The sequence below is a fragment of the Sinohyriopsis cumingii genome, chromosome 15 (assembly GCF_028554795.1).
Source record: "Sinohyriopsis cumingii isolate HCF-2022 chromosome 15, ASM2855479v2, whole genome shotgun sequence".
Lineage (NCBI taxonomy): Eukaryota > Metazoa > Mollusca > Bivalvia > Unionida > Unionidae > Sinohyriopsis > Sinohyriopsis cumingii.
Window position 1 is genome coordinate 142,630,261 of NC_142975.1, and position 15,490 is coordinate 142,645,750.

The 15,490-nt window shown below is 34.4% G+C and overlaps 1 protein-coding gene across 1 annotated transcript in view; it reads left to right on the forward strand.

Moving 5' to 3' along the window:
* Positions 1 to 15,490, forward strand: part of LOC149782949 (N(6)-adenosine-methyltransferase catalytic subunit METTL3-like) — a 62,812-nt gene that overhangs the window by 11,994 nt on the left and 35,328 nt on the right. The window contains exons 6-8 of the mRNA XM_089934506.1: positions 5,268 to 5,357; positions 7,195 to 7,231; positions 9,719 to 9,838. Of these exons, the coding sequence (XP_089790632.1) occupies positions 5,268 to 5,357; positions 7,195 to 7,231; positions 9,719 to 9,838 (247 nt within the window). The remainder of the gene's footprint in view (positions 1 to 5,267; positions 5,358 to 7,194; positions 7,232 to 9,718; positions 9,839 to 15,490) is intronic.

Below are 15,490 nucleotides of genomic sequence, written 5' to 3' on the forward strand. Positions count from 1 at the left end.
GTTTGTTTTAAGTGGCTCATGGTGTTTAAAAATATGACATCTGTGGTTTGGGAAACAGTTTTTTTCTTACCTATACTTGTTCGGAAGCACATCACATAACTGTTTACCAGTGTTATTGTTCTTGGCCCTAAACATTGTTTTTATGAAACCTTCTTGGTCCTTTTCAGTTGTCATAATAAATTGCAAAAAAATAACCCAGAATAAACTATTTTATTAGTTATTTATAATAATGGATTCAGTAATAAATTTTGTAACAAACAGATATAGACATATAGTCAGATTATTGCCAGAAGAAACAGATATATATATATATATATATATATGTTACATAAATGTGAGAGAACCAGGGCCTCCATTGGAAATATTTGTCTTTGCACCATGAAATTTGACAAATTAAAAAATTTGGAGCCACTTTTCAGCCATAGAATCCATTATATGACATGATGTGGGGACTTAAATAAATGCATAATATTATATTGGCCCTATTTTTAATCTATATAAACATGACAGTAAAACAGTTTTTATATGTTTTTTTTACTTTTCAAAGCACAAGAATAATTATTGATAAATATAACAATACCATTATATACACCTGGAGTTCAATGTAAAGCATATGAAAAGCAAGAATGAATAAAAATGTTTAGTCTTTATGAACAATGTCACTGACACTTCATCAGTATCTGCCTCAATTTTCTTCGTTCCAAGATCATTTCTTAAATGCTTTCCTGAAATCAAAATTTTCAACACTGGACCCATCAATAGAAATTGTCATTACATTTTTCAGAGTAGATAAACCCATAGCATTCTGTAAGTTTGTTTTTATGACAGATTCTGGGGACTGAAGCCCCCTCTAACAGTCTGCTGTAGAAATAGGGACAACAAGTAACCTGGTAGCCGCCTCAGATTCACCTGGATGTAAATCTTTGTTTTTCAGAGCTAGATTAGCCATATTGTTTGTGCTTGATACAGAGTTGTTTTATAAAGTAAATTTTTTTATTAATATAAGCAACTCTGGACCTTTACAGTCAATGATTGGCATCTTTGTAGTGGTATCCTGTGTTACTCAGTTCGGTTCATACCACAAAAACAAAAACATGTTATCTAAGTAAATAATCCCTAAAACACTAAGCAGTCCCAAGTGTATCTCACGCTCACATTTTGCAATAAATGTAAATTAACATAACGTGCAAGTGACACCAAATCTTCTTGCCGACCTGTTCAACAATAGAGCATATCCCCCAGTCATTCCTTATTTCCTACTAATCACATTTAATTGCTTCTCAAAACCCACTGACAGCGTGCAGTTAGTTGCAATCATGGTCGAATAACTAACATGATCCACTGACTGCCACGGATAGTAAAAACAGGTATTTAGTGGCCCAAGTTGTTTATATCAATGAAAAATTGAAACTTTGCTTTATACAAATTTGTCACCAGCTACTTTCGCCAGTAAGTAAAAAATAGTGCCACTTTCAAAATTCTTTGGCGACAAATGCAAAGCCTAGCAGAGACTCATCAGAACCAGGCCATCAGATTAGTAGATTTCATCATTTTTGATGAACAGACTGGCTTCTAAACTAAGACTGGTAGCTCTATAATCAACTTACATTTTAAGTGGATTGAAAACAAAACAAGTGCACTTTTTGCCACAATATGTGTTCTCAATCATGATGCTGAATTTGTGACTCCATATATCTTCAACGTTTCTGTCCCATTGGGGTCAGGGGAGACGAGGACCTGAAAGACAGTGTGTTGACTTTGTCGGCAAGAACATTTCTGTGCAGCCTGTTGTCTTGAAGTATAGCTTTAACCATTTAAGTACAGTGATCTGCAACAAGGAATGGTAAATTGTTCTCTGCTAAAAAATATGCAAAGAAAGTCTTTGCAAATACTGCTTCATCCACTTTTGATCCAGTCTCAAACAAGGCCTTCAAAGAGGGTGTGCATTGTTACATACTTTTGATCCAGTCTCAAACAAGGCCTTCAAAGAGGGTGTGCATTGTTACATACTTTTGATCCAGGCTCAAACAAGGCCTTCAAAGAGGGTGTGCATTGTTACATACTTTTGATCCAGTCTCAAACAAGGCCTTCAAAGAGGGTGTGCATTGTTACATAAGAATCTCTGCTTCTGTGTAATGGTGTCTGCATATGTTTGTAGATAATATTTCTTCCTCCATATACTGTCTTAAAATCTACATTGCATGAAACAGACCATGCAAAACCAGGACCTTTGCTACTTGGCTGCACACATTTAAATTCTGATTTCCAAGCATGCTGAATGTCTTGTAATATTTCTCAGCCAGTGGGGTATCTTTAACATTGGAAGGAAGTGCACTGGCTGGTTTCTGTATTGTGTTGATAGAACATGTAAAAACACCACCTTGTTTTCTTTTTTCTTAATTAAAATAAATCTTTTATATTTTTTGTAAGTTGTATACTTCAGCTATAAAATGCTTTGTGCAGTAGACAGCCTTTTAAAATGGTATATTTGTCTTACTGCTGGTAAAATTAAGTGTATGATAGTGATATGTTCAAATGATTACCAGTTTATTTGTAACGAAAAGAAATACACATATTAATGTGTTAAAATGATTACCAGAATATTTTACAAAAAACATTCAGGCTTGACTGTTAGCTTCAAACATTAGTCATTTGTTCTGGTAAACATAACATAGCAAGGGACAGTACTCTATTTGGTGTCTTTCGGTTTGGCATCTGTGAATACCCTGATGAAGATAGTATGTGATGATAACTTAAATACTGTAAATTATTACAGATGTGTCTTTCTACAGTTTTGTTATCCTGAAGTAATGTGTTTGGTTTGCCCAAGACATAAACTTCGTATTTTTGATGTCAAATTTGTAATTAATGGAAATTATTGTTTCAGTCCAGGTGTTTTTATGTCATTAAAAGAATTACTGCTTTTTATTCCTATATGAAAAGTTGCTTGGTGTGTTTGACCCTAAGACAAATGGCCAGTTGGTTTGTATCATAATTCATTAGACAAACATTGCCTAAAATATTCTTTTTGTTTCCCAGTTTTGATATTTTAGTCATTATTTATATTTCTTATGTTCAGATCGACAATGCCATTTTCCAACTTGAAATTTACCGTGTTTGTTGTAATGTCATTCTTAAATTAAAGACCTGCCAACCCATATGATGTTGCTGTAAGTCATATGGAAACTACCCTTAAAATATGGATTTGTGGGAATATGTTGGGAATATGATTGTTTGAAGTAAAATAGGGATAAATTGGTTGCAGTAAAAATCTGGATACTGGCTACTGGTAGTCCTTGTGTTTTTTTCAGATCAGGGTTTCATAGATTCAGTGCAGTTGGCTAGGGAACCAGACTGCATGTAGTTTATGATGCAAAATGTGTGTGATTGAGCTGTTGCTTTTTTTTTAAAATGGCGCCTATCAATCAGTTCATTTTCAGGAAAAAAGAGACAATAAACCTATTAAAAAGTTTAAAAAATCAGCACTGAAAAAAAGGAAAATAGATTCTCAAGCAGAAAACCCCAAGGAAAGGTAACAGTTGCTTTTAGTGGACACCATGTGTTGATTTATGTCCCATGGCAGGAAAATGATTGCTATCACCACGGCCCATGTGAAATAAATTTTTTATAAAGAATTACATCAAGTTTAGAGATAGCAAGAAGCCACTGAGCTCTGTAGGGCTTTGGAATTGCAGTTTGTTAAACTGTACTTAATGTAATATGGTTAAAGTAAAATTTACAAACGTTTTTAGGCCTAGTTAAACACATTCTTTACATTGCTGCACAGGTTGTGAATCACACTTCTGGACTTTTAAATGCAGGTTTTCCAGTTTGAAAATAGCAGTCCAGGATATTTTGTTACACTTTACTGAAAACTGGTCTCACTTATGAAAAAAAAAGATTGACTAATTTACTGAGGTCTTGTTAGGGAGATTTGTAATAAATAAGAAACTGTTCTGTTCTGATTAAGATATTTTAGTTGTACCAAGAGTGCCCATGTTTCTGCTGCAGATTTATCTCTACTTTTTATCGTTAGTAATACATGCAGCAGGGATAAAATCTACAGTTGATCCACCATCATGCAGTTAGTGATTTGTTTGATGGATCACTAAAACACAGCTAACACTAATCCATTGGAGCATTGTAAATTACCACCTGTCACTATCATAACAGTTAAAAGTGGCAGTGAGTCATTATTTCCTTTATCGATTAATTGATCTGTTTATTGTGTTACCAATATCCTGCCCTTGATGAAGTAACAATTGTAAATATATGGAAGTATTTGCAAGATGTGCAGCCACAACTGGAATGGCAGAGATTAGATGATGACAGGAGAGAGCAGTGGCAAATATGATCAAGAAAAGAAACAATAAAAGTACCAGAAATGCGGTAAAGATGAACAACAATAGCTGAAATATGACCCAGGTCAGGCTGTGATATTGTTCATTTTCTGTTCTGATTATTCAGTGAAACACGAAAGTGCATGGAGTACTTTATTAGTGAGTCTTGTTGGTGAAATACAGTTTTTGTTTTGAGTTAATGAATACAAATGTTTAATTAGAAATTTTACTGTTATCTCTTAGTAGTATCAGTGAAATTTGGGTGGGATCAATGAGAAATTTATTTCGGTCATCCAGTGGGTTAGTGACAAAAAATTCCTAATTTCAGTCCCTGCAGGAAGCCACTTTTTTGCTTGAGCGCATCAAGTTATGAAATAGGTGTCAAAATGTGCAGGCAAGGTGTTAGCTGTTGATTAACTGTAGATAACAAATTTGTGTCATCCTTATGGTTGGAAATGAGTAAACTTGTTTGACATCTAACACACACACACACAACAGATGGAGGAAGATAGAGCAAGTTTAAATCTTTGACTTTGATAAAAATGTGAAGGAAGTCGGAAGGGAAATATTTATCATCATAGTAAACTTAAGATATTTTCATTAATTTGAAAGGGGGTCATGTTGGCTAATGGTTTGCATGCATGGTGTTGATTCAAATCCTACTCTATTTGCCTTGGCACATAAAAAACTGCTTGTATTACTGTACCATAAAAGCACCAAACCATACCAACCATTCACTTTCAGGTCATTGTCTGCTTGATCATCATCAAATTAGTATTTACCAAAGCTATTATTACTTGGTCTTGTACACTACAGAATGTTTATAAGGTTGAGGCATTAGCTGGTTTAAATAATGATATGATTGGTAAGTCTTCATTTTACCCTATATCACAAAAAGGGTGAGTAATCACATTGACCCCATTTCAGAGTCTGCTATCAATGCAGTCTGCAAAGGAGAAAGAGAATAAGAAGATGACAGATGAAATCCTTCAACTTCTCAGTAAACCAACAGCAAAAGTAAGTGAATTAATATCGTCATTACTTCTGTAGTTGTTTTTGTTAGCTTTTACCACCTACATCTCTTCCATGATAACTCACTATCAGATGATTCCATGATAACTCACTGTCAGATGATTCCATGATAACTCACTATCAGATGATTCCATGATAACTCACTGTCAGATGATTCCATGATAACTCACTGTCAGATGATTGCATGAACATCAGTTGCGGCTTAAGTGTGTGTGAGGGGAAGGGGGTGCAAGATTGTGAGTGAAATAAATTTTGGTAATCATTGACTGTAGGGAGGGGAGCATACTAGCAACTTTCATTGATATATGAGAATTCTAATCTCCCTTTGCCTTAAACAAATGTTTGTATAATGGATTTCAGTATTATCAAATGTCATATCTTTGAAGTAAAATAATGTTCTTAAATTGAGGGCAAACTTGCAGTACCAATCAAGCTATCATGCAGACCTCATTATGTCACACATATGCCAGTTTTTGTACTGTCAAATTGTTCTTCCTTTCTTTCTCTTGCAGTTAAATATGTATGCTTAGTTAACTGTGAACTTGGAAAGCTGACTAGATACTTGTTTTCAGAGTTATACAGATTAGTGAATGGCTTCCATATAAATAGTTGATAGATGTGAGCTTAACACGCAGATTGAAGGAAAGGTTGAATTTAGAATCTATTTGATTAAATAGCATTGTTTCAGTTATTGTATAGTATATGTTAAACAGCTTTTGTTTTAGAATGCAGCCTTGGTGATTTCAATGACTCTGAAGTATGAAAATGAAATTGTCGTTTGCAGTTTATATACACCTACATTAATTAGTAATGTCTCTAAGTTTATATACACCTACATTAATTAGCAATGACTCTTAAGTTTATATACACCTACATTAATTAACAATGTCTCTAAGTTTATATACACCTACATTAATTAGCAATGTCTCTAAGTTTATATACACCTACATTAATTAGCAATGTCTCTAAATTTATATACACCTACAGTAATTAACAATGTCTCTAAGTTTATATACACTTACATTAATTAGCAATGTCTAAGTTTATATACACCCACATTAATTAGCAATGTCTCTTAAGTTTATATACACTTACATTAATTAGCAATGACTCTTAAGTTTATATACACTTACATTAATTAGCAATGTTTCTAAGTTTATATACACCTACATTAATTAGCAATGTCTCTAAGTTTCCTTCTGTATTTAGGATTATTAGGCAATCAGTTCAACCATCAAGAATAAATTTTGTGATGATTATTATGAGAACAACAATACCATTGTGTTATAAACTTCTCTGTTTCTTTCTATTTTTCAATGCCAGAAAATGACTAACAAGCACATACTTTCTGTCCTTATTTGAAGCTATCTGATTACAGTTACAATACTGATGGGAACAAAATGTTTAAATTAGCAGAATTGTGTAATCTATTTGACAAGGTGACCAACAGAGAAGCCTGTTCACTTTGTATGACTGAAGTGCCTTTGTCATAGAACTACAATCTGAAATCATAGTTTCTAACATCATCTGATCATAAGCACATTTTTTAAATATGAAAAGAACTCTTTGGTCTCCACAAGTTTTATACATTTATTTTTTTAACTGCCATTTCCACTATGTAGCTGTTGTCTTTGTCGTGTGGCATCCCCACTCCATTAAAGTACATTTGACTTTACATGAGCATTAAAACCTTGATAATAAGATAACTCATGGAATTTGCAGGAATGATTCAGTCATTTTAGCAAGGTTGTCATATCCAGGATGGTTGTTAGGGCAGGGATTTTCCATAATTGTTTCTGCTAATAGAATATCTTTGTTACAGGAACAGATATTGGTCGACCGATTCAAATCACAGGGAGGTAAGTTACCTTCAGTCATCCTGCTTATCCAAGAAACCATATCAGACCATTTTACCAATTTATGCAGTAAGGGTAGAAATCCAGCCATATTGAATAAGATTTCTCTTGGACTGGTATTTTAGAAGAGACAAAGGGTCACACATTCACGGCTTTGGCAGCAACAGTGGGATCTTAATGTTTGGTTAACTTTTTGTATGGTCGTAAGTCCTTCCCTAATTGTTTGAGCAGCTGCTTTCATGTTTGGATCATATGGTTAGTAAACATCAGATTTTTTTATCTACATGCACACATACACACATGCATGCACGTGCACACATACATGCTTAACAAGGTCAGGGTCATTTGAAAATATTGTTTTAGTTTTCATTTAAAGTTTTTCTGAATGTTCCCAAATTCTCAGAGAGGGATTGCTATCTTTGACAGTAAAATCATTACATATTGGCCTTTCGGCTCTATGCACCCCATACTCTCTCCTCTTTGTCCCCAAACCAAGGTCAAGATCATTTTAAAATCTTGTTAAGTTTCAGTTTAAGTTTTTCTCTATGGTCATAAGTCAAAATCCTGAATGAGATAGTTACTATACTTGGACAGTAGAATCAGGAAGCTCTGCCCTTTTGGATACATGCATCCCTAACCTCCTCTTATTCTCAAGCAAGGTCAAGGTAATTTTAAAATCTTGGTTAAGATTTTTAATAGTCTTTTTATGGTGAAAGGTCCCTGGGATGGATGGCAATCATACTTGGGAAGCTCTGTCCTTTCATATCATACTCCATTGGTACATACCCGTAATATCAAATATTGGTATATCATGGTATGGACCTGTTGATATTAATGAATAGTCACTTTGTTAGCATTGATAACTGATTGTTTTTGACTGTTATCTACAAGGTAACAGGTTCATCAAGCATGAGTATCCAATTAAAACACAACCATAGAGACAGTAATCTCATGCCCCTGTGTGAAAATTCTGTTGGATGGTCGGCATTATTGACTCGGAGCAAAATGGAGGTGAAGATTCATGAGATGACTATAGTATGCTTGTATTCAGTTTTCTGGTGGAACTCAAAAGAAGTCAAACTGACTCTGGTTTTTCTGAAGAAAGTAGCAGCAAGGACATTCAGCATTTTTTTATCTTTTGCTTCTTGTTAGCAATCATTTCAGTAATTTTATTAAGTTTGGTGTTTGCAATCAATCATTTTAATTTCAGAGTTGTTTCTTCTTGAACCAATATATTGCAATGATACTGCAATATTTAAGTCAGTGTTGCAATATATTATAATATGATTTTCTATTCAAAATACCAACCCTTCCATGCACCCCTACCTTCCCTTTGACCCCCATGCCAGTCACAATTGAAAATCTTCATTAGTTTCTTTTAAAGTTTTTTGTAATGTTCATATGTTCCAGACCTTGAGAGAGATAGCTATTATACATTACGGGTATAATTAGTAAGCTGTGTCTTTCATATCTTTGCACTCATTCCATCTGCCTGACCTTCATGCGGGGTCACGGTCATTTGAAAATCTTGGTTAAAGTGTTGGTTAAAGTTTTTCTGTATGGCCACAGGTCTCAAACCCTGGGTGGGATAGTCATCATATTTGGATTATGCACTTAGGAAGCACTACCCTCACACTCTCATGCAAGATCAAGGTCATTTGAAAGTGAAAAGTATCTGTATCAGGCAGGAGAACTGGCAACGTATTATTCCTTGGTATTATTTTTTTTTTTTACAGCAACCACCTACTGAAGTTTTCAGTTTGCTGGTTTCTATACAAGATAAAAATTGCCATTAAACAGAATATGCATCAGATTCCATAATGTTTTGAATGAAACATCAGTTGCACGTTCTGTAGTGAGCAGAGGAATATCAGTGGCTGGAGTTTTAATTTTCATGCATTTTGCACATGATCCTGTCTACCACTAGGATACAGCTTAGTTCTTAAACTTGAATAAAATCAAATGTCTTCTGGTCTGAGAGGTGATCAAGTTTAATCCTCTCCGTCATCCTGCTGTTTGTCCATTATGGGTTCTACACTTTTACTATACCGTTGGACAAAACTACAGTGAAGCAGAAAAGCAGTAAACCAAAACAGCTAAGATCCTTTTAGTAGGGAGTCATATTAGCTTCATTAGTAGAAAGTTGGACTTGTAATCCAAGGGTTTTGAGTTCAATACCTACCTGGGACAGCTCAGGTTGGCTGCCTCATTTTCTTTTGGTTCCATTTCCTCTGCATGGTAATTGAAACAATATATCAAAAGTACAGTTAAAACCAACCAACCAAACAACCTATTTCCTGGGATCATGCAACAAGTTAAGAAATATTCTTCCCTACATAGTAAATTGGTGTAGGTAGCAAGAATTACACCAATTACTATCATCAGAAAATATTGCTGACATTGAGATACATCGGAAGAAGAGTGTAAGTTTTGACTTTTTTTAATTAAGTTGTATGCAGTGCCGACCACTCATTCTACCTTTACTTTCAGGTGCTCAGCTTCAGGAGTTCTGTCAATATGGAACTAGAGATGAATGTATGAAAACATCCAGTAGTTCAGAGCCATGTAGAAAGCTTCATTTCAGGAAAATAATCCACAAGCATACAGATGGTAATCGTATTTCTAGTTTCTAGCTCAGAATTTTTTCCCCATGATTTTGATATGGATCAGCGTGATTTAGAATGGCGTTTAATTATAAAGTTATGTAGTGTTTAGCAAAATGCATCATATCTGGGAGAAATAATACAAAGATACTTTTCAGGCACAAGGTATTTTTTGCATTCATGCAAATGGGATTAATAATTCTTGTACACCAAATGCGTTATTTGTCATTACACAAGTTAGATTTCTTTATGGGGAAGTAAACTTAGTGCTGTTGGTAGTAGAATGTACAGTGTAGCACACTAATCAGCAGTTTACTTTTGATTTCCATTGATACTGTTAAGGACTATGGAATGTATGTGATGAAGAGACTTACTGAGGTCTTGGAATTTTCTGTCTATATGTGAGGAACTTAATCTTAATTAAAATCCATTTTCTAGATTAAGGAATCTATTTTTAATGATTGACTGGATGTATTTACTGATGTCTGTCATTCTCTCCATCTGTCTATCTAACATTCAGTCACCCATGGTTTTCCCACTTGTATGGAAATTGAGGGAGTACTGTATTAATGTTTTTTTATATGTATCTCCATACTCCAGATTGTAAAGACTGGTTATCAGACTGCTATGTGGTTATGTTCCTCCATACTTCAATTCGCACAGACTGATTATCAGACTGCTATGTGGTTATAGTCCTCCATACTTTAAATTATACAGACTAATTATCAGACTGATTTGTGGTAATGTTCCTCCATAATTCAAATCGCACAGACTAATTATCAGACTGATGTGTGGTAATGTTCCTCCATACTGTAAAATATACAGACTGATTATCAGACTGCTGTTTGATAATATTCCTCCATACAATAAATTGTACAGACTGATTATCAGACTGTTGTATGATAATATTCCTCCATACAGTAAATTGTACAGACTGATTATCAGACTGATGTGTGGTAATGTTCCTCCATACAGTAAATTGTACAGACTGATTATCAGACTGCTGTGTGATAATATTCCTCCATACAGTAAATTATACAGACTGATTATCAGACTGATGTGTGGTAATGTTCCTCCATACACAGACTGATTATCAGACTGCTGTTTGATAATATTCCTCCATGCAATAAATTGTAAAGACTGATTATCAGACTACTGTGTGATAATATTCCTTGATACAGTAAATTGTACAGACTGATTATCAGACTGCTGTGTGATAATATTCCTCCATACAGTAAATTGTACAGACTGATTATCAGACTGCTGTGTGATAATATTCCTCCATACAGTAAATTGTACAGACTGATTATCAGACTGCTATGTGACAATATTCCTCCATACAGTAAATTGTAAGGATTAATTATCAGACAACTGTGTGGTAATATTCATTAAGCTCATTTTTATAAATAAGATGAACAGATTTTTAAATAGTTATTTTAACTGTGTACCCAGTTTGAAAGAAAATCCTAATATAATTAATTGACTTGTGGTTTATCTCTGTAATAAAGGCCACATCATTTTGCAACTCCTATATGCCTGCATTATTCATTCATTTTAATTTGAAAAATGAATAACAATCCTATGCAATCCACGATAACAGTTGGCACTGAAACTGAACAAACAGTGGAATTTTTACTTTGCATTTTAATCATGTGCTTGTGTTATTCATTCACCAAGGCATGTATAATTGTATATGAAGGAGGGGAACACTGGGGTTTTTATTCCATTTTTACATGAATTTGAATAAAGCAAACTTTTTAGTGAAATAATTTTCATATGTTGATGTTACAGTATAAAGTAATACACACCGTCATCCCAAAAATTAGACTTGTTGATTCCTTGTTACAGCACTAGCTGTCTGCAGGATCATGTATTATCCTGGTTGCCTAGGACCAACTTCTCAAAGATATAGTTTTGTGTGTCATCTTTGGCAGGGTCCTGATTTCCAACCATACTTCCTGGATTTTCATTTCTAACATTATTTCAAAGGATTACTGTCAATACCATCATCAAAGGGAGGTAATTGATAAAGTTTTCTAACATATCAGGTAGAGCTATCCAACTTCATACATTTGGCACTCAATTGTGTCTACTATAATAAGCCCATAACTGTACAAGTTTGACAAATTTGCTCTAGAGACTCTTATTTTAAATAACAAATTAGTGGAAAATAAACAGACTTTAAACTCAAAGGTTTTAGTTTTCTTTAGCTCTCCTAGTTGTATGGCCAAGTGAGCAGATGATATTGTCTTTCATCCGATGTGCATCCATGTATCATCCTTCACCATCACATGTGGTCATCAGTACTAAAAATGTAAACTTCGTTAAACACTTTCTTAAAAACTACTTAACAGAATTTGATCAAATTTAACAGAGAACATCCTAGCATGAAGAACTTTAAGGCATTTACAAATGGTGCTGATCCTCTGCCAGAAATGGCATCCATTAATAAAAGTTGAAGAACTTTTAAACAACTTCTCAAAAACTCCTGTTGGATTAGATTGGTTGTTGTTGTTCTAGGGTTTAACACCATTTTTCAGCATAATATAGGTTATACATGGCAGCCAGTATAACTGGTGGAGGAAGAACCCTGGAAAACCCAAGGAAGAACCACCGACCCACGAGAAGCTACTGGCAGGCTTTCCCATGTACCCATGCAGACAGAGGTGAGAGGATTAGACTGGATTTAACAGAAAGCATCCTGGCACAGAAAGCTCTAAAACTTTTGCAAAAGATGCCAATCTACCTTTAAATATAGCTACCATTACTAAAATAGCAATACCTTGAAACAACTTTTCACCAGCAGCCACTCAGCAGGATATAACCTAATTTTTGCATAAGTATCTTAACATTAAAATCTTTTATGCTTGTACAATGATATTAATTCATGAACATAATGTGGCACCGCTCCAGTGGCCTAGTGATTAGAGCATCTACCTCGGATGCAGGAGGTCATGGGTTCGATCCCCAGCCGAGTCATACCAAAGACTTACAAAAATGGTACTAACAGCTGCCACGCTTGGCACTCAGCATTAAGAGGTTAGTGTTAGGACTGGTCAGCCTGGTGTCAAGATAATGTGACTGGGTGGGACATCATGCTACATGTCTGTGGCATGATGTGCCATTGCTAGACATCACTATAAACTGCCACACTGCATACATCATAGCGATATGACTGAAATTTTTTTAAAGCTACGTTAAAAATCCAAATCACACACACACACACACATAATGTGGCTCCTGGTACTGAAAGTGAAAAAACCCTGAAATTACTTCCAGACATGTACTCAAAATTTAATCAGGGTGGACAAAGAGTATCCTGATATAAAAACCTTTCAGATTTATACAAATAATGCCAATCCACCATCCAGTATGTTTACTGTTACTAAAAATTAAATAAATTTTAGATGATTTGTTCTCAAAAACCATTCAACACAATTTGAGGAAGTTGGACAAAAATCGGCCCTCTGTCAGATTTAATAATAGTTTTTCAGATGTATCTACTTCATAGGTACTTCACAAATCAGGCTTGTTTTTGACATTGGATGATGACCTCATATACAGTGGAAAACATCAAATGTCATGTATATATTTGAGCAAGAGAATTAGTCTAGTCTGTTAACAACACCGGTGACCAACATAATTATATGGAGATAATTTGGGCATCCAGCTATAAGAATCCGAGGAACAATTCAATGATCAAATGTTTGTCACTGGAAAAGATACAAAGTTCCATTTTAATTGTTAACATCATTTTTAACTCAACTCTACAAAATAGATGTTAGCTATTCTACCATCTGTGGCATCAGCATTGGCATCCACACATATAACGTGTAGACTTTCTCGATATATCAACCATTCTGTTTTATTAGGTCCTAGGCAACAGTTTGGTTGGGTCCATAGTACCTAACCACCAGGGGAGGGGAATGAGGGGGCGATCTTCTTACATGTTCATTAATTGTACATTCTTGGTTTAGTTTTTCCATTCAGCTAAGGGTGTTTGCTATATTGCTCTAGAATCATCAAGCAAGATGATTGCATGCATCTATATTAATACTGCGCCCATACCATATGCACTTTTGCATGTCATATGCATACTATTCTACCTAAAAATCATGAAACTAGGTGAGTGGATGAATCATGCATACATGCCAACCATTACACTTTAGGTGTAATCATAATGCTTTTTTTCACCAAATTATGTCTTAAGCTTTCCTATGTATGGATTATGGTTTTCTAGTACATTAAAAAATAAAATTAAAATAAAGCAATGAAAACTGTATTTGTAATTTATATCATCATTTCCTAAATTCCACTCATCAAAAAAAATTGAGAATAATCTAAGTAGAAAGACTGCTTCATATAAAAAGCATAAGAGCTAATTTGTCCATCATAGAGCTACATGTACTTTCCTAGTTTTCTATTTATAGCTTTTATATGATCCATTTCTAGTAAAACAGGTGGGTTTCTTTAGTATGCAACTTTGCCTCGTAGATTCATTATATTGGTAATGAATATAGTTGGCAGACCAGTCTGTACTTTTAAAGAAAATGGTGCCAGTTATTATGTGAAATGGACTTTTTTGGGTTATTTTGTGGATGAAATTTCTTCGATCAGTTGGCCCTTTTTAAACTTAAAAACATGTCCGATCAGAAAAAGGACAGTTCAGCACCACTGTAGAAATTTGTAAAGAAGAACATGTGAGTGAAGCAATGCAGCAATCGGAATGAGGACAGATTATGTGGACTTGACAATCATTCAGCTAAAGTTATATAACTGTAGACTAGTTAAAGTGAGTGTTGAATATAAATAATTTTTTCGTATGTTTTGTGCTTGCATTCTGGTTCTAATCCTCATGGATTTTGCCCATTTCTGCCAAGTATTTTGACCTTCAGTTCCAGGTTAGTAGTAAAAATAAATGACATTTTTCATACAGTGTACTGAATTATGGCATATAATATATTAGCTACAATGTCATAACCTCAACAAAGTGGAGGTAATAATGTTAGTAATAGTAATATATAAATCACACATTTTATGCTTAGATTAAACTTTCTTGCCAATTAGCAAAAATTACACTTGTACGTAACTCAGGATTGGCATGTTTGATCTTGATAAGTTCTACATACTTTTGGCCAAAAGAGGTCACTGCAACCTGTATTTCTTTCTTCAGTGACTTGGTTCAAACTGTTTTGTACAAGTCTATTTATTGGACATTGTTTATATTCCAGTCTTGATGCTTAATAATTGGATGCATCTCCGTTATCATTGCATTCATAAAACTAAAGTAGGTGTACTATTACCTAAATTTATGCTTTACTAACATGTATTTAATATTTGTGTTTAAGATCACACTGAATGCATCCATGCTTGAGCTATATGCATCCTAATCTATTCAGAAATGCCTTTCCAATCAAGGCATTCGGGTGTAGGAATAAATGTTTATTCGGTGGTAAACTTTCCATATTAATGACCATAGGTCGTATATTGTAATATGTTACTGTCAGCAGGTTAATGTTTATTGTACTTAAGAATGAATATAGGAATTTGAGAGTGGATTGAATGCTGTATGCTTTTCATGTGAGGCCTCAACTGTAGTGATTAATAAAGTTAAATATACATGCATTAACTATGTTTGTGCTTCTGGCTGTCGTTCCAA